This window comes from Capricornis sumatraensis, chromosome 2, assembly GCF_032405125.1.
Source record: "Capricornis sumatraensis isolate serow.1 chromosome 2, serow.2, whole genome shotgun sequence".
Taxonomy (NCBI): Eukaryota; Metazoa; Chordata; class Mammalia; order Artiodactyla; family Bovidae; genus Capricornis; species Capricornis sumatraensis.
The window spans coordinates 129,954,798-129,979,074 of NC_091070.1; the positions used below are offsets into that span (position 1 = coordinate 129,954,798).

Here is a 24,277-nt window from a genome sequence, read left to right on the forward strand (position 1 = left end):
AAATCAATAAATAAATATTAAAGTTTCTTTAAAAAAAGAATTGATTTATTACAAAATAATGTTGTATACTACTATTATAATCTCTTATAAAACCTCATTCTACTTAATATTAGGAAATATGCAGAACATGAAAGCAGATAGTTTGAGAAATACCATAAATAGTATTTTCTCTGTAATATTATGCCACTATCTTAGGAATGCCTTAATGAAGTTGAATTACTTAATGGATGACAGGTACCTCTTTACATATGAAATATAAGTGAGTTATCTAGGGATAGGTGGGCAGTGTTTTAGTGTAATTTAAATTAGGAAATTATAAAACTGTTAACATATTCATCTCATTTTAATAGGATTATTCAAGATAGAGCTGTAGCCATTTTCAACAAGGATCGATGATAAGAATTTTTCTTCTTAAAAAAAGATTTTCAAGTTAAAGATGAAAGGAAAATACTGGAATTTTTTGGATTCTAACTCGTGAGATAATGAATATAGTTTTTCACAGTGACTTCTGATGGAACCTTAGTAAAATTCATTGTTTGTCATGCACACAACTGGGAACATGGATGTTGGCTTTTCTCGTTCTGCTGTTCATACACTGTCAAGAAGCCACTGCAAAAACATCAAGCAAAAAATTTCCCAGTGGGAAGGAAGAACTAATGGTATATCTAACCCAGATAAGTGGCATCCAAAGGACTTTGGAGTGAGATATAATAACTGTAATCAAGAGAGTCTTCTTAAGAAAACGCCTATTGCTGAGGGAAAGAGCAAAAAGCTGGATGTAACCAACACTCAAAATGTTGATCAAGGTATTAATGAAGACGCCAAAAGCCACAGTCAAAGTGAGGATGAAAGTGAAAAACGTGAATATGATGATACACGCTTATTTAAAAATGAATCAGAACCCAACTGGGTGTGTTCTCGGGTCAAACAAATTGAAAACTGGAAAGAAGTTTTAGATCCAGAGACTTCATTACCTCCGGGAAATTTCTATACCTCACAAATATTGTGGAAGAAAATAGAAGCACTTTCCCCAGATAAAGTCTTAAATTTGGCTTTGGAGCATTGTGGCTCTTCAGAAAAAGAACTGAATTTCAGAGTTCTGGATAGTTCATGTGGAGTAACGAAGAGCTTAGAAAACATTTACTCTGAGCCTGAGGGACAAGAATGCAGACCTTCTATAAATCCTTTGCCAAAACCTCGTAGGACATTCAGATATTTATCTGAATCTGGCGTTATGCCATATAAAGAAAAAAACTGTGACAGAGAATACTGTGAAAATAATTCTTGTGCAGAATCTTCTTTGGCCTCTTCTCAGGAACCTGAACCAAAGAAATATGGTGGAAAAATCAGAGGGAGATCTAAAAGGTATGTTTTTATTTGAAAGGTAATGATTTTCAGTATTCTCCTTATAGAACCATTGGGCTTTCTCCTTTTCAAACCAATTTCCATTTCCATGTGTGGGTTACACTTCTAATTTGAAATACAGATGTTGATTGACCCAAGGGGAAAATACCTACAAGAGTTTTAGGAGTACAGGTAATATCTAAGACAATATACTGACACAGCCATAGAAAAACTTTTATTTTTTAATTAAAAATTTTTATTGAAATATTATTGACATGTAACATTATATGAGTTTCAGGTATACAACATAGCAATTTGATATGTATATGTATTGTGAAATGATCACCACAATAAAGCTAGTTAATAACACGATAGTGCATACTTGAAATTTGCTAAGAGATGTTAAGAGTTCTCATCATAAGGAAAAAAATGTAATTATGTGTGCTGAGATAGTTTAATGATCATATCAAGTAATGTTCATAAAATATATGTACCTGGAAGAGAGTGGATCTACATGTTAGCCACGTTATTTTTTAAAAACTTTTTATTTTGTATTGGAGTGTAGCCGATTAACAATGTTATGTTAGTTTCAGGTGGACAGCAAAGGGACTAAATAAAACATATACATGTACCCCTTCTCCCCCAAACTCCCCTCCCAGCCAGGCTGCTCATTACATTGAGCAGAGTTCCCTGTGCTATACAGTAGGTCCTTCTTGGTTATCCATTTCAATTATAGCAGTGTATACATGTCAACCCCAAACTCCTTAAATATCCATTCCCCTCATCCTCCCCCTGGTAACCATAAGTTCATTCTAAGTCTGTGAGTCTGTTTCTGAAAAACTTCCATTTTCTATCTTTAAAAACATATAGGGAAGCTAGTACGTTCTTCTTTTTCATTTAGGGCATGCTAGCTGTAGGCTCACTTTTTATTAGAGAGTAAATTTAATAAAGTACCCAAAGAAGAACATGAATGTAATTGGCTGTGTGCCTGTTAAGTTGTTGCTTCAGTCGTGTCTGACTCTTTGCAATCCCATGGACTGTAGCCAGCGAGGCTCCTCTGTCCTTGGGATTCTTGAAGCAAGAATACTGGAGTGGGTTGCCATGCCTTCCTCCAGGGGATATTCCCAACCCAGGGATTGAACCAAGGTCTCTTGTCTCCTGCATCAGCAGATGGGTTCTTTACCAGTGGCACCACCTGGGAAGCCCATGCAATTGGCTAAAAACCTTCCGTTTTCTCATGGTTCATATAAGGCTCCAGCCTAATTTATTATTTTTAGGTATATGATAAAAACATCTTTGCAATTTTTCACACAAGTCCTTTACTTATTAATTTCTGTCATGCCATAGTTTTAAAAGATACAACCTTAAAGTATTTCTCCTTTCTTAAGGAAATCCTTTGAATTTGAGGACATTCAGCACTTTCGAAATCGGAACTCACGGAAGATTCATGAAGAACTTGGAAGACACTCTGGCTCAGCACTTTATTACACACAGTCTGAGGACAATATCTATGAGGATATCATATGTAGGTGTTCACAAACTCTGCAATTCAATTTAATGAGTATGTAGTTGGGGCAGCCCTTAAGTAGAGTATGGTGTTTTCTTTTACAGTCAAGCATGTCTTGCTCTAGATTTCCTTTTTAATATTGAAACCTTTGTTGTATAAATTCTTTTGTTCTCTAATGGATTTTACATCTAATTTAGTGGACTCTTCAGTTCAGAAATAGACTTTTCCAGTGTGGTATCTTGCAAATTCTTTTAGATTGGTTAGATGCCTGAGTGGTTTGTAAGTGTAAAATACCACTGATTTTAAGACCTATAGCAGTGTAGAGTAGAGAGCTGAATCAGTCAGTTTTTTCTTTTCTTTTTACGTGTAGTCACTTTGTTCTCATGTAATTATGTTCCTCTAAACTTCTTCATTTTCCTTTTTTTTTTTTTCAAGATCCTACCAAAGAAAATCCATATGAAGACATTCCAGTGCAGCCTTTGCCCCTGTGGAGATCCCCTTCAGCATGGAAGCTCCCACCCCCTAAAAGTGCTTTCAGAACACCCAAGGTATAACCAGAGAACTGATATAAAAAACATTAGAATCTTATTTATGCTACAAAAAAAGGTTAAAATGGTTTAATTAGAGCCGAAACTGAGAGGCACTGAAATATGGGTTTGTTGTTCTTTGTTTTGAGGGGGCAGCACAAAACTATCTTTAAATTTGGTTTTGGGGAGGGGTTTTGTTTGCTGTTTAACACTTGAGAAAACTTGAATGTAAACACCTCTGGACAAGCCATAAACCTCTCAGTTCACTCTAGTTACCACAGCTCCGTAATAGGTTTGCATCACCTATGGCCTAAATTACCTGTCTGGTCCCTGAGAGCACTCACCACCCCCAAAAGCAAAGGCTGCCTTGAGCTAATGAGGACTCTGAGCTGTTGTTCTCTGTAAATTCAGTTACATTGTTGTAGAAGAACTTTGGATTAGAATCCTGAGAAATTTCTCTACAGTGAAAAAGAAAGTATGGTATCCTCACTTCGTGGTGGTGGTAGTTGTGGTTTAGTCACTAAGTTGTGTTTGGCTCTTGTGACCCCATGGACTGTAGCCTGCCAGGCTCCTCTGTCCATGGGATTCTCCAGGCAAGAATACTGGAGTGGGTTGCCATTTCCTTCCCCAGGGGATCTTCCCCACCCAGGAATCGAACCCAGGTCTCCTACATTGCAGGCAGAATCCTCATTTGAAATGATTTTAAAGGAAAGATAAATATTTGGGAGAGAATAGCTTTGACTTTGAGAACATAGGCATTACCTAGGTGATCTTACCCTTACCAATACCTCTTCTTTTTTAGCTTCCTCCCAAACCTCATTTCCTTTACCGGAAGACTATGGAACTAAAGAACTCACAAGCTTATATAAGGTCAAAGCTCACAAAAGATACTACATTGCCAGTCACGTTAACAGAATGGAAGCTTTTCCGAGCTGGAGAAGTTGCAAACAGGAAAAGGAAAAATCTTCCAAGGGTAAGAACTCCAGTATTTTCATTCTTTGACTCTTACTTCAGCATTTCCACAAATGAGAATAAATAAACTTTAGACTGAAATGAATAGCAGGATAAAACTGACCTACTGGAATTAGAAGATTTGGAAAGCAGCCTTAAGTTTTAAGTTTTGCTCATGCAAGAAGAATGCATGAATGGCTTTTGCCAAGGTTTTTGTGTGTATGTGTATGGATTTGTGAAATTGATTTTAGGTGAGTGAGTGAGTGAAAGGCATTCAGTCATATCCTAGTCTTTGTGACCCCACGGACTGTAGCTGCCAGGCTCGACTGTCAATGGAATTCTCCAGGCAAGAATACTGGAGTGGGTTGCCATTCCCTTCTCCAAGGGATCTGATCAACCCAGGGATCGAACCCTCCTTTCCTGCATTTCAGGCAGACTCTTTACCATATGAGCCACCAGGGAAGCCCTTAGAGGGCTTCATTTTGGTAATCTTTGTTGTTATTCAGTCGCTCAGTCATCTCTGACTCTGCGACCCCATGGACTACAGCATGCTGGGCTCCTCTGTCCTCCGCTATCTCCTGGAGTTTGCTCGAATTCATGTCCATTGAGTCAGTGATGCTATCTAACCATCTCATCCCCTGTGCCCCCTTCTCCTTTTGCTTTCAATCCTTCCCACCTTTGGGGTCTTTTCCAGTGAGGCAGCTCTTCACATCAGGTGGCCAATGTGTTGGAGCTTCAGCTTCAGCATCAGTCCTTCCAAAGAATATTCAGGACTGATTTCCTTTAGGATTGACTGGTTGGATCTCCTTGCTGTCCAAGGGACTCTGAAGAGTCTTCTCCAGCACCACAGTTTGAAAGCATCAATTCTTTGTTGCTCAGCTTCTTTATGGTCCAACACTCACATCCATACATGACTACTGAAAAAGCCACAGCTTTGACTATATGGATCTTTGTGAGCAAAGTGATGTTTCTGCTTTTTAATACACTAAGTTTGTCATAGTTTATCCTCTGAGGAGCAAGCGCCTTTGAATTTCATGGCTGCAGTCACCTTCTGCAGTGATTTTGGAGCCCAAGAAAATAAAATCTGTCACTGCTTCCACTTTTCCCTCTTCTATTTGCTATGAAGTGATGGAACGGGATGCCATGTTCGTAGTTTTTTAAATATTGAGTTTTAAGCCAGCTTTTTCACTCTCTTCTTTCACCCTCATCATGAGGCTTTTTAATTCCTCTTCACTTTCTGCCATTAGAGTGTTATCATCTGCAGATCTGAGGTAGTTGATATTTCACCCAGCAATCTTGATTCCAGCTTGTGCTTCATGTAGCCCAGTATTTCACATGATGTACTCTGCATGTAGGGTTCCCTAGCAACCCAGCTGGTAAAGAATCCACCTGGAATGCAGGAGACCCCAGTTCGATTCCTGGGTTTGGCAGATCTCCTGGAGAAGGGATAGGCTACCCACTCCAATATTCTTGGGCTTCCTTGGTGGCTCAAATGGTAAAAGAATCCACCTGCAATGCAGGAGACCTGGGTTCAGTCCCTGGGTTGGGCAGATCCCCTGGAGGAGGGCATAGAAACCCACTCCAGTATTTTTGCCTGGAGAATCCCCGTGGACAGAGGAGCCTGGTGGGCTACAGTCCATAGGGTTGCAAAGATTCAGACACAGCTGAGTGACCAAGCACAGCACACAGCACTCTGCATATAAGTTAAATAAGCAGGGTGACAGTTTATAGCCTTGTCGTACTTTCCCAATTTGAACCAGTTGTTCCATGTGAGGTTCTAACTGTTGCTTCTTGACCTGCATACAGGTTTCTCAGGAGACAGATAAGGTGGTCTGGTATTTCCATCTCTAAGAATTTTCCACAGTTTGTTGTGATCCACACAGTCAAAGGCTTTTGTGTAGTCAATGAAGCAGAAGTATACATTTTTCTAGAACTCCCTTGCTTTCTCCATGATCCAGTGAATGTTGACAATTTGTTCATTCCTCTGTCTCTTCGAAATCCAGCTTATATATCCAGAAGTTCTCAGGTCATGTACTGCTGAAGCCTACGGAGCTTCAAGGATTTTGAGTATAACCTTGCTAGCACGTGAAATGAGTACAATTGTATGGTAGTTTGAACATTCTTGGCACTGCCTTTCTTTGGGATTGGAATGAAAACTGACCTTTTCCAGTTACCATGCTGCTGCTGCTAAGTCACTTCAGTCGTGTCTGACTCTGTGCGACCCCATAGACGGCAGCCCACCAGGCTCCCCCGTCCCTGGGATTCTCCAGGCAAGAGCACTGGAGTGGGTTGCCATTTCCTTCTCCAATGCATGAAAGTGAAAAGTAAAAGTGAAGTCGATTGGTTATGTCCAACCCTCAGCGACCTCATGGACTGCAGCCTACCAGGCTCCTCCATCCATGGAATTCTCTAGGCAAGAGTACTGGAGTGGGGTGCCATTGCCTTCTCTGTTCCAGTTACCTTAGTTATTAAAATCAGCTGCCCATGTGAAGGAAGCACTCAAATCTCATGTAAAAGAGCCTTCTATTAGGCTGGCTTCAGTGATTCTCACTCATTTGTGTAATAGCCAAAGTTAACTCAGCTTTGTGCCTGAGTTTATAAATTTTCAGTAATGACAAAGTATATGCCAAAATTTCCATTCAGAGGAAGGAAAAAAGAAATATTACTCTTAGAAATATAAATTTTTGCCAATTATACTGAAAAAATGACTTCTCTCTCAAAGGAGAAAAGGAAGTAAGTGTGTAAATCATCTCGATGAGAGCCATTGAACCAAAATGAAGAAATTTGGGTTATTTGTAATACATAATATTTTTAAGAGAGATACTGAAGAAATTACATGAAAATATTTAAAAACTCTTTATGTTACTCTGTTCTTCTGTAATTCAGAATGTTTTCAGGATTACTATGCTGAAATGAAGAAATGAAATCTTTTAAATAGTATTTCTTCCCTTAACCCCATCTCAATTAGTTATATGTATTCATTTAGCCCATGATTTTTGTATCTGATTTTAACTTTAAACAAAAGTCATAGCTGTTTCTTGGTTTAGTAACTGCTGATTGGTTCCTTGGGAAATACTCTTTCCACAGTTACTTTAATTCTTCTGATCCATTTCCTGCCCTTCCCTCTTTAACATATGAAGTGTTAAAGACACAGAGTTTTTTCTTAAGCATTAAACTGATCTCTCTGGGAAAACAAAATTTTCAGGTATTTATTTTCCTGTGTATGGTGAGGACTACTTAAAAATCAGAGGTTTAAAGAATTGCCAGGATATACATAATATATAGGGCTTCCCAGGTGGCTCAGTGATAAAGAATCTACCTGCCAATGCAGGAGACGTGGGTTTGATCCCTGGGTCGGGATGATCCCCTGGAGGAGCAAATGGCAACCCACTCCAGTATTCTTGCCTGGAGAATCCCGTGGACAGAGGAGCCTGATGGGCTATAGTCCATGGGATCGCAGAGTCAGTAGGGCTTAATGACTAAGCAACAACAACAAAGTATATATAATGTATAACTGAATCACTTTATTATTCACTAGGAACTAACACAACATTGTAAATCAGCTATGGAAGTGAAAGTTGCTTAGTCCTGTCTGACTCTTTGTGACCCCATGGGCTATACAGTCCATGGAATTCTCCAGGCCAGAATACTGGAGTGGGTATCTGTTCCCTTCTTCAGAGGATCTTCCCAACCCAGGGGTCTAACCCAGGTCTCCTGCATTGCAGGCGGATTCTTTACCCCCTGAGCTACCAGGGAAGCCCACAACATTGTAAATCAGCTATACTCCAAAAAAAAAAAGAATTGCCAGGCATTCTGCACAGTCCTCTTTGATGAATCATGCTGGCACAACAGAACAGATCATGTGTTCACAGGAGCTAGATCACAGACACCTAGTTCAGTTCAGTTGCTCAGTCGTGTCCAACTCTTTGTGACCCCATGAATCGCAGCACGCCAGGCCTCCCTGTCCATCACCAACTCCCGGAGTTCACCCAGACTCAGGTCTATCGAGTCCGTGATGCCATCCAGCAATCTCATCCTCTGTCGTCCCCTCCTCCTCCTGCCCCAATCCCTCCCAGCATCAGGGTCTTTTCCAATGAGTCAACTCTTCGCATGAGGTGGCCAAAGTATTGGAGTTTCAGCTTTAGCATCATTCCTTCCAAAGAAATCCCAGGGTTGATCTCCTTCAGAATGGACTGGTTGGATCTCCCTACAGTCCAAGGGACTCTCAAGAGTCTTCAACACCACAGTTCAAACGCATCAATTGTTTGGTGCTCAGCCTTCTTCACAGTCCAACTCTCACATCCATACATGACCACTGGAAAAACCATAGCCTTGACTAGACAGACCTTTGTTGGCAAAGTAATGTCTCTGCTTTGGAATGTGCTGTCTAAGTTGGTCATAACTTTTCTTCCAAGGAGTAAGCGTCTTTTAATTTCATGGCTGCAGTCACCATCTGCAGTGATTTTGGAGCCCCCCAAAATAAGGAATTGTATTAAAATATGGTTCTTGGAATAACATTAGCAATTATTTAGAAATTGTGGATTATGGAGTTTGATGAGACCCGAGGAGATTTGCAGTGCTTTTGATTTCATCCCTCAGTGTTTATGTACTGTGGATCCCTTGAGTACTCAAAGCTTGCTCTCTTTCTGATTATAGGTGAGATGATTCAACTTTTCCTGTTCTAATATTTTCCCAAAGGTTTTTTAGAGAAGTAAGGAAGACAGAATGGTTTTTGGAATTCTTGATTGTCAGGCAGGAACAAACTGTTAGCATTTCTGTTTGTAAGCCTCAAGCCTCATTGGATTAAACCCCTGTAGGATATTCTGTTTGCAATACAAATTTTGGTTTTGGACTATCTTTGAGAACAACATTCCATGAGGAAAGCAGTTTTTGCTTATTTCCTCTTTGATGACTAGAGCTTTCCCTGGAAGGGAAACTGGTTTCATAGTTTGAAAATAACTGATCTAGTCCATATGCCTCTTCCCCACCCTTCCTTTCTTTCTCTGCTGTGGAAATCTGTGTGGGATTGTTTGCTCGAGTAGGTTTCCTAATGTTTTATGTTGTTTGTCTCTAGTGTGTACACAGCAATATGGTTTCCATCATTCTTAGAAGAATATTCTACAGTATTTTCTATAGCTAGAAGGTAATATAGGCTCCTCTTCCTAGCTCACAATCAAAATTTTAATTTTATTATTTTATGTCATATTTCTGGAATAGTTCCCTTTCCTTTATAACATTTCAGTGTACTTTTGAGTATACTTCTCAAATGTACATGAATATTTTTACTATTTTTGGTCCTTGTGTACCCAAAATGCATGTTTACTCTCAAACATCTTTCCTATAACCCCTAACAATAACTTTATATGTCTGGATCCTCATATTTGTTTATAATGGTAATATTTAAGAATATGGGTAGCTTTTCATTTGAATTATAGCTGCAAATATCATTAAAGAAAAATCTTTTAAAAGGATAAACTCATCCAAAAATGTGGGAATAATCTGTGTATTTAAAGCACATGTTTTTCACATGTTATTTTTCTTGCAGTGGACTGACTCACTGCTTATGGATTGCCAGGATTGCTAGAGAGACAAGGACAAAGGAAAAAAGAGCATTTTTCTCAAGCAACTTTGTTGGTTATCATCTTACATTAATATAATGCTCCTAACAGTTGTTAATTCTGGGCACTAAATATGTTAAATCAAGATTAATAGTTAAGAAAAAACTTGGAATTTTAAGAAAAAAGAAAAATATACATAGAAAACCTAATCAGTTTCTCCTTTTAAAAGTAGCTGTTGATCTTTCCTTCTTTTTAGGCTCAGTCTGTATCTGTCTCTTGCTCACTTTTATACATACTTCTCAGAAGCAAAGAAAGAATTGTAATGAATAATGCATGTTAAATGGAACATGGTTTTTGTATTTAGGCATATTTGAGAATCTCCTACTTTTATGACATGTTTCTAAAATAAATTGTAATATTAGTGTTCCTGGTAGTAAAAAGAGTATTTCTTTTGACTAAAACTTTGTAAGTGTGATTATCCTCTTTTTGCAAAAGTTCCTGGGAGCAAAAATAACTGTGCCTCACCCTGCCTTCCAAATGAATAAATGTCTCACTTCTTACTCTGGGCATGCAAAACCTTGAGCCCATTGGTGAGGCTTGGTCAGTGCAGAGAGTGCAGTACCAAGATTTCCTGCATGTTGGGACATGGAATGACAAGCAATCTCTCTAGGAGCCTGTGCTGAATTCCTCTAGAAAGGAAATATCCTTTCCCACTTATCTTACCCAGATTAAATGGATTTTGTGTTAGAATAGCATGTCATCTTACTAAAGATAATTTTAGATTCAAAATTGAAAAATGTAAAGGTTTTATTTTTAAAATGGATCTTTCTCTGAATGAGAATCACTAATAAGTTAATATTATCAAGCTGCAAAACTTGTTGGTGTTTGTTTTAACTTGTACTTTTCTGGTCTGTTTTTTAGTTTGTATTAAAAATAGATGATATATTTGAGTCTAAGAGAGGGAAGAAAAGGGTAAAGTTACACCCTTACACTGGAAAAGATGTACCTCCCTCTAAAGGTAAGAATTGTTCCAGCTGTCCATAACAATTAGCATATGTTAGGCAGATCATTATATAATTTAATGGTTGATGTGAATTATAATTTTTGGTTTACTTTCCTGTCTCTCCCACTTAAACATAAAACTTCTTTAGCCTAAGGGATTATTTCTTGTTCTTCCTCAAATCCCTTTTATTTAGTTCTGGTTGTTGATGTTCACTCACTAAGTCATGTCTGACTCTTTACCAAGTAATAGCTACTGGATGAATAAGTAAATAAATTTTAAAATAGTTATAAACCAATGAGAATGATTTTTCATAGACAGATTTCATCCATATTTTATAGTCCTTTGATTTATAGTCTTTTGTCAGTGTAGACTCGTTCAATGGAGAAATGAAAATCTTAAGTGTGTATATACTGAAGGTATGTGGTATTCAACCTCTAGTCATCTAATAAGTTCAGTAGTTTTCTCCTTCAGATGCCTAGATAAAACTTAGATTGTCTTGACTGAGAACCTTTCAACATTCATAATGAACTATTAGACTTTTCTTTACAACAAACTTGCTTGTCTGGCACAGAATATGTAGAAGTTAACAATTTTTATATATGAGATTCATAGGTGAGAAACAACAGCCAAATCATACGAGAGAAGAATGTTTCATATTTTTGCAAAGACTTCCAAAGACAGAAATTTCTTAATTTCCATTAAAAATCTATTCCTCATTCTACGAGTGAACTATGTGAAAATAAACTTCTGCGTTCAGTAATTCAAAGCTCTTTCTTCTTTGTGATGATTAAAATCATCCTGTCATCACCATTTAAAATGTGAATTTTCATATTTTCAGAAGCAATTATTAAAACATTTTAGTCTTCTATAGAAGAAATACTTCTGGTCATTGTTAATAATAATAGCTACTGCTTAACTGAATGAAGTAATAGTTTCTTTATGTACTTTATCTGGTGTATAAATATGACCACACTGGGAGGTGTGGGACTATCCTAATTTTACAGAGTAAGAAGCTGAGTGAGAAGAGGAAGCATCAATTTGAATCAAGGAACATGACACCACAAAGTATTATTCTTCTTTATCACCAACAATTACTCAGCTTTTGATTTTTAGCAGTTTGACTATCTCCTCTCTATATGTTTTCATATGTCCAGTAAAGATACAGTCAAATGCTTTTTATTTGTATAATTCAAAAAGAGATACAGAAGATGAAAAGTAATGCCAGATATTCTGCTGGATCCTTTCAGATACATTATGACTGTCTTTTCTAAATAACTGTATGTAGCAAATATTATTATTTTATAGATAAGGAAATAAATTATAAATTGCAAGTTATATGAAATATCAAGACACTGGAACCAGGACAAATTCTTAGAAAAGATTGTCAATTTTCCCAGATTAACAGCAGTCTGTTGATAAGTATATTCACCAGATATGCTACTCTAAGGACATTATCACTGATCTGTTATTTTATGTGTATGTTTTCTGGATTAGGAAGATTTTAGTAAATTTGACTCTAAGAAAAGTTTTTGAAGCGTCAAATCCTTTTCTTCACTGTCTTTATTGAAAAGAACAAAAAATCAACAGCATAAACTGCCAACTTGTAGCATATACACACGAAAGGAGGAGTCCCTACAAGTTTATTTTCTTTTGTGTGGCTCAAAGGAAATGTGCATTTACCCGGTCCCTGGCCAGCCTCTTCCCTGGACAGGAGTTTCTCTCATGCTTGAGGACTCCTGGCTCAGTAGTCACAGTTCTCAGGTTTTTGTTTTCCTCCTTAAGCTTTTGTCTGTGTATCAACAATGCCTCGTAGAACCAGATAATTTTGTTTACCTACTCTTCCAGTACATGCTAGGTTTTAGTGAATCTATTCCAACCTAAATATTTCTTAATTCTCAATTCTCAAGTATCACAAAATGATTTACTGCCCTTCTTCAAAAGTACGGTTTTGTGTGTAAAAGTCAGTTATCAAAAAGGGACAACCTAGTACTTTTTTGATCCTTACAGATTCTCAATACTGGCTTTTAAACCCCTTAACCTTCATTCCATGTCTTGGAATGCAGGTCATCAAAACCCAGAGGTGAATATGTTAAAGCCATATAAATGATCTTTTGTAAGGTCTTTGCCAGGTAAATTGCCTTTCCTTCCTTCCCATTTTCTTCTTCTTTTCTTTTCTTTTTTTCCCAGATACCTCACAGGCTCCCAAGAGGTGCCTGGTGCCAAGGATATAGATAGGGTTCAGTAGCTCACAGTGTTTATTCTTACTTATTGATTAATAGGATAGAGCCCTAGTATACTTTGTGTCATTGTAGTTTGAAGTTATAAAACCTAGATAGTACACAATATTTAGATAGCTACCTTTTCTGTAACATCTCTTGTGTACTTTTCACGCCTGTCTTATGGACAGACAGCATTTTTTAATCTTCTCTTCTCCCTTATTACAAAACTAAAATGAGCACAGCAAGAAATTACAGGAATATAGAATAAGATAAAATAGAAAGCCAGTGTTTCCAGAACTTCCTGCTACTACTCCCAGAAAATTTTATGTACATGCAAATGTTTTTCCTCCCCAAATAACTTTATACTATGTCTTGCTTTTTTTTAAAAAAAGTATAATTAATATACTTTGGAGCTCTTTCAGTATCAACACACAGAGATCCACATATCTGTACTGCATTTCTTTGTATAAATGTAAAAGAATTTATTTAGCTGTTTCTAACATATTATTTAATCTGTGGATAATTAAGGTTTATAAAGAGATATAGGTTTTTTTCTCTTCAAACAATGCTGTGATGTACACTTTTTACTTATATATAATTTTGTATATTGGTTAGACTACATCTATAGAATGAGTTCTTAGCAGTGGACTTAATCAAAGCACACATACTTTAAAGAACACATAAATTAATATTTTTATAACTGCTAACCGAATTGTCTCATAGATTGTAACAGTTTACATTTCTATGAACAACTTTTGAAAATGATATTTTCCTCATTATCTTAGTTAATTAGAGATTTTTATTTTTTACCAGTATCATGGTTGAAAAGTATATCTTACTTATTGTCTTAATTTACATTTCTTTAATTATGAATTTGGACAGTTATGTTTATCAAGATTTATCAGTCTTTTTCTATAAATTGCCTATTCCTACCTTTTATTCATCTTTTGTTGTGCTGTGTTTTTCCATATTCATTTATGACAGCTATTTGAATATTAAGAAGACAGCCCGGTGTCTACAATGTATACTACAAATATTTTCCCAGGTTGTTCGCCTTTTGAATTTACTAATGATTTTTTGTTAGATTAGAAATTTTACATATTTATACAATCAGACTTACATATATTTTTCATTTACGACTCCTAGTCCTTGTTTTTCCTGATACTTAAAACTTTTTCCCTTTCTTTACATTTTAAAATTTTGCTTTAACTTTTTAAATTTAATTTAGAAATTTTTCATTCACTTGTTTACAGTGTTTTATCTTTTGGTTGCTTTGTTGTTGTTGTTTTATAAATTGACAATACACCTAGTATTGTACACAATATTCCCTTCTGAAAGCAAAGCCCCTTAGCCCCAAAACACTTAAAATCCAATTGTGGAAAATAAGAGCAGTTCAAAGCCATCTGAGTACTGTAAGAATTCAGAGTAAAGTTCAGTTCAGTTTGGCCTTCGAGGTGGCTTAGAAGCATCATAAAAGAGGTAGAATGTAATCTTTGGTAATCTCATTTGGTAATCTTTCTTAACTTTCTTAACTTCACATTTTCTTGTTAATCTAAACTCATAGTTTGTTCCATGTTGAGACTTTTGGTTAGCCAGGTTGATGCTTCTACCTGTGATACCTTATTTGGGAATCAAAAGACAAATATGTCTACATTCTGTGAATGTAGAAATAGAATCTACTCTAACCAAGACTTCCTGCAGCTAGTTTGAACTGCTGTTAAAGTCTAGATTTAGGGGTGCGAGGGGAATTAAGGAGGGAAGTGGGTGTGGGAAGAAGGTGGAATGGAGTAGTTTCTTCTCTGAGCCTTGATACAGCTAAGTGGTTTGGAGAAAGTTTCAGCCTCCTTATTATTCCTTGCTCTTAAGTCCCCAGGTCTTTTCCCTTATTCTCTTCCTCGTGTTCCTCCTGCTGTTGTTGGACAATACAAATGGAAATTCTTTCTTTTCAGGTGAACCTGGTGGGTACGAAAGTGATGCCGAGTATCTACCAAAGAGTGAGTGAGTCAGTGGGGCTGCTCCCTTTCGCGTGATGATCCTGGTTATAGGTGGAGTCACACCTACCTTTGTGATGAAGCATATGTTTTCTACACCAAGTTTCACTTTGTCGGTGATTTCTTCATTATAAGATCCTGTTGAGATTTAGGGAACTAAACAATACACTGTCAGATGTTATGACAGCATTCAAAATCTCCCATTAAAAAAAAAAAACTCCCATAATTGAGAATAGATACATGTATATATGTATGGCTGAGTCCCTTTGGTGTTAACTATCATAACATTGTTAATCAGCTATCCCCCAATACGAAATAAAAAGTTTAAAAAATCTCCCATGGTGGTGTGAGGCAAACCTATATAGTTCTTAAGATGGAATGTTCTGAGGGGAGCGGCAGAGCTGCGTGTTCAGACACATATGCAGCCATTTCCCAGCAACCAAAACAGAGCATGTGAGTCATCCTCTGAGACAAAAATATCTGATTTTTTCATAGTCATTCAAGTGTAATTCATTAAGTGTCTTGAGATAGGCAACACTGATCTGTTTCTTATTTGTAGGCATTTATATTCTAAATTACTGTGCCATTTACTTTCTGTTAGAGTACAAACTACGCCATGCATTTTTGGTTGTACTTGTTCAAGTACTCAAAGGCTCTGTATCCTGCATCTAATGGATTTTCACAGCAAATTATTTCGTTTCTGTTTAACTGAGGCATGGGAAAAGTAGGAGACATGAATTATCAAAGCCAAGAACAGGGCAGTTCCAAGTCTGATATTCTGACTTTATGATTAATAATCATGTGCTCCTACCAGTAGCCTCAGTTGCTTCAGGTGTTTGATTCAGTAGCCTGATTTAAGGTGAAACCTAAGTCATCATCAAGTTCAACTTGGATGTGTAAAGATGACTAACTTAGTGCTGTCGCTACTGAGAATCAGCCCCTAAAATTTTCTTGATATGAGCTAAGCCCTTTGGAGTAAGAAGGCTTGCCTAGAGCACTTTTTTAAGTGTTCTTAATATTTTGATCCACATCATAACTTCTTTGGGGCAGAATGCATCACATCTCGAAAGAAAAGCAAAACAATTAGAGGGTGAGTCTTTCAGTCTTTGGCTTAGAATGACACATAAGCAAATCTCTGGGATCCTTAGATTATTTCTTCTGCAAATACTGCGTTCCCCCTGGTGGAGACTATCCCAAATTATCCAGAATTTAGAGCGATGAGAATAAAGGATAAATGTTATCCACTTTTGAGTGGGATCGCTCACACTGTATAAATAGTATGCTTCTATAAATTCTTTCTTTTGAGAAACAATCTGCTAATGAATATCTTTTCCTCTTGTGTTAAGCACCATTTATTGATATAAGTATATGTCCATCATTCATAATACATGCCAAAGAGAGAAGGGAAAACAATAGTTTGTTTCATGTGAGGATAGTTTTGTTTTAATTTTATAAAAATTGTATCTTTATGTACTTACCTTCTATAGGGCTCAATTATTTTATCAGATCTTTTCCCCCACCTATGATTTCATGGTCTCAGCAGTGGCATCTGTGGTCTGGCCAGTGCTTTTACTGGTGTCATGCCATGAAAAATGGGATAACACAGAGTATGTGTTGGGACATGCCTAGGTATCAATTGGGACACAGAAGATCAGTCCCACTGCAGAGCCCCCAGGTGCCTGTGAGAGTCTGCACTTGTCCTCCACGTGTGTCATAGCCCTGACAAGCACGTCTGGGTGCAGACGTTCGTTAGTCAACACTCACTAACAACCACTGAATGAGGGTTAGCCCCGCATGGGTCATGACCTCTGGGTGCTAGAGGGAAGATAGGGCTACAAAGGAAGACAATGCTCCATGATCTCATTGCAGGTCGCCACAAGCGCATAGCACAACTGCAGCAGTCTTCCAAGAGGAATCCGCACTACCAAACTTTAGAGCGGGATCTGATTGAATTACAGGAGCAGCAGCTCTTTGAACTCTTTGTGGTGGTGTCTCTACAGAAGAAGCCGTCAGAAGCAAGCTACATTCCCCAGGTCATACAACAATTCCCTAGCAAGGTAGGTGCATAGAGACCATGAGACATCCAGGAACGGATGGCCTTCCTGTGTCTCTGTGTATTTATCCCTCTCCTCTTGTTTACTGTTGTCTCCATCAGCTTTTACTAACTCTATACTTCTTGTAGGACATGGATCTGACGATATCTTGTGTCAGGCGTGAGCTGCAACCAAGGGGGAATAAAACTCATTATTCAAGTTGGGTTTTTATTTTTTGCTCTACTGCTTACTAAGTGACCTTTAGCAAGTTACAAAGCCTCAGTTTTCTCCTTCTTAATGAGAGCGAGTGAGTGAGTGGAAGTTGCTCAGTCGTGTGTGACTCTGACCCCACGGATTGTAGCTCCCCAGGCTCCTTTGTCCATGAAATTCTTCAGGCAAGAATACTGAAGTGGGTTGCCATGCCCTCCTCCAGGGGATCTTCCCAACCCAGGGACTGAACTCAGGTCTCCTGCATTGTAGGCAGATTCTTTACCCTCTAAGCCACCAGGGAAGCCTCATTTTTAATGAGGTGAGTGATAAATGTGGCAGAGTAGGGTAGCAGGTCAGAGCACGGACTGTGAGCCAACTGTCTGCAGTCGCCACTTATTAACTCTGTGACTTAGAGTAATTAAACTGGTCTGCGTCTTGTTTTCTTCATTGGTGAAGGAGGGGTAATCGTAACAGTGTCTACCCCATTTAGTGAGGATTAAATGAGCTCATTATATAATAATTAATATAACGCACTAAGAACAGTGTCTAGCATATAGTAGCACAATATAATGTTATCCTGTATTAGTGAGGATTTAATGAGATAATGTATATAACATGCTTAATGCAGTTTCTGGCACATAGTAAGCATATGATAAATGGTTACTATTATTAACAGTGTTATTTCCTTTACTTTGCCTTTTCCACAAAATCATTCATTCATTTCATCAGTATTTCATAAATACCTACTTTTTGCCAAGATTACATGCTGAGAACACAACTAAAATAGATCTGTTTGGTCCCTGCCCTCACAGAGCTTACAAAATAGACCCTAAATGTGGCTCTGAGCTTTGTGAGTGTAAAAATAAAGAACATGATCATTACATCAGGGCTTACAAACTGATGGCCTCTGAGCTTATTAAGCCCACAGACATATTTGTCGGGGGGTGGGGGTTTGCCGTAATAGAGTAATAAAATAATAATAAAGTTTTTGTTGTTAGTTTTTTGTTTAAAAGTCAAATTTCATATAGAAATCTGTATTTCGGCTTTTTCCTGAGAAACTAGAAAGACTGCCGGCACTCAGCCCACATTCCTAAGTGGCATGAATTGGCTGAAGCTGAGTAAGGAGCAGGACTGACTTCATGGGTCTGTGACCAGTGCAGTCGCAAAAGGCATCTCTCTCCTAGAAGAGCCCAGCTCCACAGGAAACTCTCAATTTATATTTGAATTTGTGTTTTGTAAGTGAGGAGTGAGGTCTGATGAGACAATGGGGCGTGTACCAAAGTCTTAAAGCCTGGCTTCATGCATGGTCTCACCTGCTTCCTCCCCAAAATGGGTTCTCTAGGTGTCCTCACTCCTACTTCTTGGTTCCCCAGGTCCTGTCAGGCCTTCCCCCTTTCCAGCCTCACTCATTGGCTGCTGACACCCTCTGCGGCATGCATGGGGAGGGTCAGGATCAGACAAGCATTAACCCCGCAGTGTCTTAAGCAACGCGTGGCTTTGCTTAATGCCTTAATGCAGTGTCTTAATGCCCTGCCCCGGGCATTGCTACTACTATTCATTGGGTGGTCTAGAGGTGCAAGCCTTTTCATCACCCCCAGTCCAAGTACTGAGCATGTGCCTGTGTGGAGGCTACAGCCCATTGAGAGTTGCCCAGCTGCTGTGGGTTGGAATGGCGGGCTCATAGTAAGGGAGTTACCCCGGCTCAACTTCCCTACCCCTAGTCAGGACACAGGGTTTGAGTCCTGCACCTGGCCTGAGGGGGAAACCCCGCAGCTGGTGAGTCAGTTGTGCACCAGATTGTGAGCCAGGGTCCCTGAGCACCTGTGAATGTCCCCACTTACCCCCAAGATCCTCGTGCCTGAGGGAGCATGCCTTTGAATACAAAATCAAAAACCCTGTTTTGTTTTAGAAATTAAAAGGAAGGTCATTGATATAAGTTACATGAAGTCAATATGGTAATTAGACTTATCTGCTTATTTTTGTACTAATTTTTAAATGTCTTTTGACTTAACTAAATTTAGACTGTTCTCTAAAGTACAATACCAAACTTGCACGAAAGGGTCTTCCATGCTAGAATTTTACAGGAAGTCACAAACCCATAATTAGGTAACAAAGATTACATGCTAAGGGAAATGATTATACGTGGGGTGGATTCTAAAAATACTATTTTTTCTAAGTAACGGTCATCTGACTTTTCAAAACATCTTGGATTATTGATCAGAGAATATCTTGAGCTGACTAGGTTTTTGCTATCAGTATATTATAACATAGATTTTAATTTATTTTATAGTCCATGATTCATAAAAATATTCTGACTAGTATGTGAATACTTGAATTAAGATTCTTTCTCTAGATAAGAAACTGTTTTCAATAATTTCTCTCTTACATCAGATTATAGGATCTCCTCAAGTACCCTCTCTATATAAAAACAGAATTCCTTTTACTTAGAAACTGTTCCTTAGAAAATTTCAGTGATTAACAGTCTTGGCCCTCCTGTTTTATTAAACTGCACAAAACCACTCTGAGATAATTGCTGCTGCTGCTGCTGCTGCTGCTAAGTCGCTTCAGTTGTGTCCAACTCTGTGCGACCCCATAGACCCCACCAGGCTCTCCTGTCCCTGGGATTCTCCAGGCAAAAACACTGGAGTGGGTTGCCATTTCCTTCTCCAATGCATGAAAGTGAAAAGTGAAAGTGAAGTCTCTCAGTCGCATCTGACTCTTCGAGACCCCATGGACTACAGCCTACCAGGCTCCTCCGTCCAAGGGATTTTCCAGGCAAGAGTATTGGAGCAGGTTGCTACCTCGACTTATCGGATACCCTTTTCCTGAGAACAGGCTGAGTTTTTTATTTCTACACTCCACTTACATAGAATATTAGTCACTTTCAGTGTTATTTTTTTCAGGGTGATCATGGCTTTAAGCAATCCAGAGACACTGAAGAGAGGCTCAAAGTTATCCCCAAATTTTGTTTTCCTGATTCAAAGGACTGGGTGCCAGCCTCGGAACTCAAGAGGTAAATAGACTACTTTATCTGATTTCTGTTTGTTGAAACTGCAAAAGTAGAATCAGAATGTTCGAGAAACAGATAGAACCAGTAGTGAAGCTATGTGTACTCTGTGGCAGGGAAGGAAGGAAAAGAATTAGGACATTTCCTATGTGGGGCTCCCAAAAGGAAAGCACAGTGTTAACGGGAAAACAAGTTTGAGAGTCTCTTCAATTTGCCAATTCTGCAGGAAAAAAAGTTCCACTTTACATACAATCAGAAATGCTACCAAGTGGACATAAAAGGAAAAAAATACTGAACTTAAAAACAAAAATAAAACATGGCAGTGTCTGCATCTTGTATCTCCCTCAAATTGTTAGAAAAAGCTATAGCCCAGATTGTATGTTCCCCTGTCAAACTTGTACAAAAAGGAGGCTGGAGTTTGGAAGGTTTAAGTATATTGGAAAGGAACTATAAGAAATTTCTTCCCAGTATCTAGAGGAAATTACTATTTTCAATTAATAAGACATCATCATCTCATATCCTGCTTGTAAATAGATGACTGCTTCTTTCAAAACTGGAATTACTGGTCATGTATTTAGGCTGAAAAGCATGATTATGTGAACCATATCACATTCTGATGACCTGCTGGAAGACAGCCTCAGCTGTTGCCTAAGTGGCTGTGCCTTTCCTCGCCGCGTTGCCTCCAGACTAAGCTGCTGTCTCTCACAACCAGTTTGGCCTGATCGCCGCTCTCGTCTCTGAGCCATCAATCCTGATGCCTTTGTGCTGTCTGTTGCACTGCTGACCACATAGGCAGCTTCTTTCATATCGACCTGGCTGCTCCATGGTTGGCTTTTCCCTCTCCCCGGGTTATGTGTGTTCATTCTAAAATACATGGAAAATACAGAGAAGTAAATACAAAGCAAAAATTAGAAATCACTGGCATTCTGGTTTACTCAGAGATAATCACTGTAAGTGTTTTGAGATGTTCCCTTCCAATCTTTAATTCTTGGCTGTATATAGACATATGTATATAATGTTGTTCAGATTTGAATTCCTTTTGATTGTTAATGAATTTATTTCTTGGGCCTCTCTAGGTCTTCATTTTGTAAGTTATCTATGCATTTTATCTTTTGCCTATGTTTCTAATGAGATATCGATTTTCCTATTAATTTTTATGTATTAAGAATATAATCTTTTGCCTATCACTGTTGCATATGACCTCTCAAAACTAAGTAGAAGAATTTGGAAGGGAAGAATAGCTTATTAAAATCCTTTTTAGCTTACCTATGTGTTTGGCTAAACTGAGCATTCAAGAAAAGGAAAACAGACTTGATTAATAGCTGACCGGATAGATAAGAAAGTGAAAGGAGGTGGTGGCCTCAGCAGCTCATCCCATACCTGTTCTCTCACTCCAGTACAAAGCAAGACATTCTCAAGGGCTGGACCTTTGAGAATTTGAGAATTTTCTCTCAGGAAGAACATGACTTGCAATAAGTATAATATCAATGCTTCCTCTTACATCACAAAATTGCTGCTGTTAGACACTAATTTTTAATTGCTTGTTCCAAGGAATGTCATAAGTAGTAGTTTGAATCTCAAACTATTGACTATTTTTTTCAGTGAAACCTTCTCCTTTGTCTTAACTGGTGAAGATGGGAGCCGGTGGTTTGGTTACTGTAAGAAGCTCTTGGTAAGTCCCAGACCTGTGCTCTAGGCAGCTTTGGTCAAGAAACAATAGAGTCAGACTAGGAACTTCAGAAGCATAATTTCTAGATGAGTCTGGGGGCTACTCAATGATCTGTGTATTACAAAGAAGCTATGTTAGCTTTAAACAGTAAGAGCAGGGTGGAGGTTAGCCACAGAGTGTTTTGGAATAGAAAGGGTATGGATTTATTTTATTTGTTTGTCTCTAATAGATAATGAAAGCACTGACATTGTAGCTGAAGTCAGTCTGCTTATGTTTGAGGAATGGCGTACAATGAGCTAGTCGAGGGAGCTCTGAGTTACTTTCTTCTTGCTTAGATGCCTTCATTAAGCTGGAATGAATCATACTATCTTTTTTTTTTTTTAGCATTTTTCCATCTTTCAGTGTTCACTGAGAATGAGACCTTTGGTTCCTACTCTATACTAAGGAGTATTAAGAGGTATTAATAGTCCTAATTAGTAAAGACTTGTGCTACTTAATTTTTGCTTTGTTGTTCTTGTTGTTGTTTAGCCAGAAGGCAAAGGAAAGCGACTCCCTGAGGTGTACTGCATGGTCAGTCGCCTAGGCTGCTTCAACCTTTTTTCAAAGGTGAGTGGAGAATGGGTGCTATGAAAGATGGTGTCCTTTCTGAGCTCTGAGTACATCTTTGTTTCTGATGACTTCACTAGACAATGTTAAGTGGCATAGACTTTTAACATTCTACTTTAGAAAGGGCTTTCCATTAGTAGATTCGAACTACAGGTTTGAAGGCTTAAACTTAGATCTCTAAACCACATGATATTGCCCTATAATCCTCATTTCGGTTTGCTAAATCTTGCTGCTTAAAGCGGAACTTTGCCTGAAGTTTTCTTGTCTCATGTCTTTTCCAGGCACCAAACTGCTGGATATTATTGTGTTACCTTCTTTGTCCCTTCCTTGGTGATATAAAAAGGGGCTCCTTTCTAAAATTAAATTGATTCATTTTAGTAACTTTTCTTAGAGATTTAAAGATACCTCCAAGAGAAAGGAGGCCTTTAATGAACTTTTTTTAAAGGTGGCAGAAGCTTATCTGTCTTAAAATCTGGTGACCGTATTATTTTCAAGTTTGTGCACCCAGTTTTTCAGTTCCTTTAATAGGATTCCTTTATGTCTTTGAACTGAGTCCTTAATTTAAAATATATATATATGTTTTGTGTATGTAGATTCTGGACGAAGTAGAGAAGAGAAGAGAAATGTCTCCAGCTTTGGTTTACCCCTTCATGCGAAGTGTCATGGAAGCTCCTTTCCCAGCTCCTGGACGCACCATCACAGTGAAGAGCTACCTCCCTGGGGCTGGAGATGGGGTAAGTTAGTTAATTTTGAGGAGACTCGCTAGCTGCCAAAAAGCAGTCCTTATACTAGTAGACCTTACATGATAGAAACCTTTCTCCTTTTCATAAATTGCACAGAGTGTATTTCAGTCCCAGAAGCACTAGAGAAACATCCAGTTCATTGGTGAGATTGTTGATCCTAGACCCCAAGAGCCAGAGGTTTCTCTACCATTCATAGACTGAACCACTCATAAGTTGACCTGCATGAGGTCAATTTCAATATGATAAATGTTGTCCGGTGGGATAAAAGATTTCAACAGAAATTTATGGCGTGAAACTAAAGTATTAAGTGTTGAGATCAGTGTAGGCTGCTTCACGAACTCTGCAGGAGCCCCTCTCTTGAATTTAATGTGTACAAGAGAGACAGGGTCCGTTAGTATTGTCATTAAGGGTCTCTTCCCACCTCAGCTCCCCTGATTGAAGTGTTTGCATTTCAGTCCATTGAGCTGTGCCGACCACTGGACTCGCGGCTGGAGCATGTTGATTTTGAGTGTCTCTTTAAGTGCCTGAGCGTGTGCCATCTCATTCGAGTCTGTGCCTCTCTCCTTTTGGAGCGGAGGGTAATCTTTGTCGCCAACAGCCTAAGGTGAGAAATAAGTAAGATATGCCACATTGGACTGGGGTTTTACTTGTTCTCAGTGTTTTAGAATTTGGCCATATTTAAAAAAAAAACAAAAACATTTAGGTAGGACCTCAATTGCTTAATGCTGTAGCAACATGGATAATCCAAAAGCTATTTGTGTTCAGCTATACCAGTTTCTTTTGAGGGTTGCAATTAATTTCCCTTCAAAATGTGTTTTGTTGAAACTTGTTAAAAATTGGTATTGCTTCTCTGAGTATACACTAGTTTTTAGCAATATAAATTGTGGGAAACAGCTGGATTGAGATTAA

At 38.3% G+C, this 24,277-nt stretch overlaps 1 protein-coding gene across 1 annotated transcript in view; it reads left to right on the forward strand.

The window, feature by feature from the left end:
- Positions 1 to 559: 559 nt before the first annotated feature.
- The window catches only part of DENND2C (DENN domain containing 2C), a 38,337-nt gene continuing 14,619 nt past the window's right edge, over positions 560 to 24,277 (forward strand). Inside the window, exons 1-11 of the mRNA XM_068964865.1 lie at positions 560 to 1,365; positions 2,733 to 2,869; positions 3,287 to 3,399; positions 10,809 to 10,905; positions 15,059 to 15,103; positions 16,970 to 17,157; positions 20,247 to 20,356; positions 21,953 to 22,022; positions 22,548 to 22,625; positions 23,219 to 23,359; positions 23,824 to 23,972. Of these exons, the coding sequence (XP_068820966.1) occupies positions 560 to 1,365; positions 2,733 to 2,869; positions 3,287 to 3,399; positions 10,809 to 10,905; positions 15,059 to 15,103; positions 16,970 to 17,157; positions 20,247 to 20,356; positions 21,953 to 22,022; positions 22,548 to 22,625; positions 23,219 to 23,359; positions 23,824 to 23,972 (1,934 nt within the window). The remainder of the gene's footprint in view (positions 1,366 to 2,732; positions 2,870 to 3,286; positions 3,400 to 10,808; positions 10,906 to 15,058; positions 15,104 to 16,969; positions 17,158 to 20,246; positions 20,357 to 21,952; positions 22,023 to 22,547; positions 22,626 to 23,218; positions 23,360 to 23,823; positions 23,973 to 24,277) is intronic.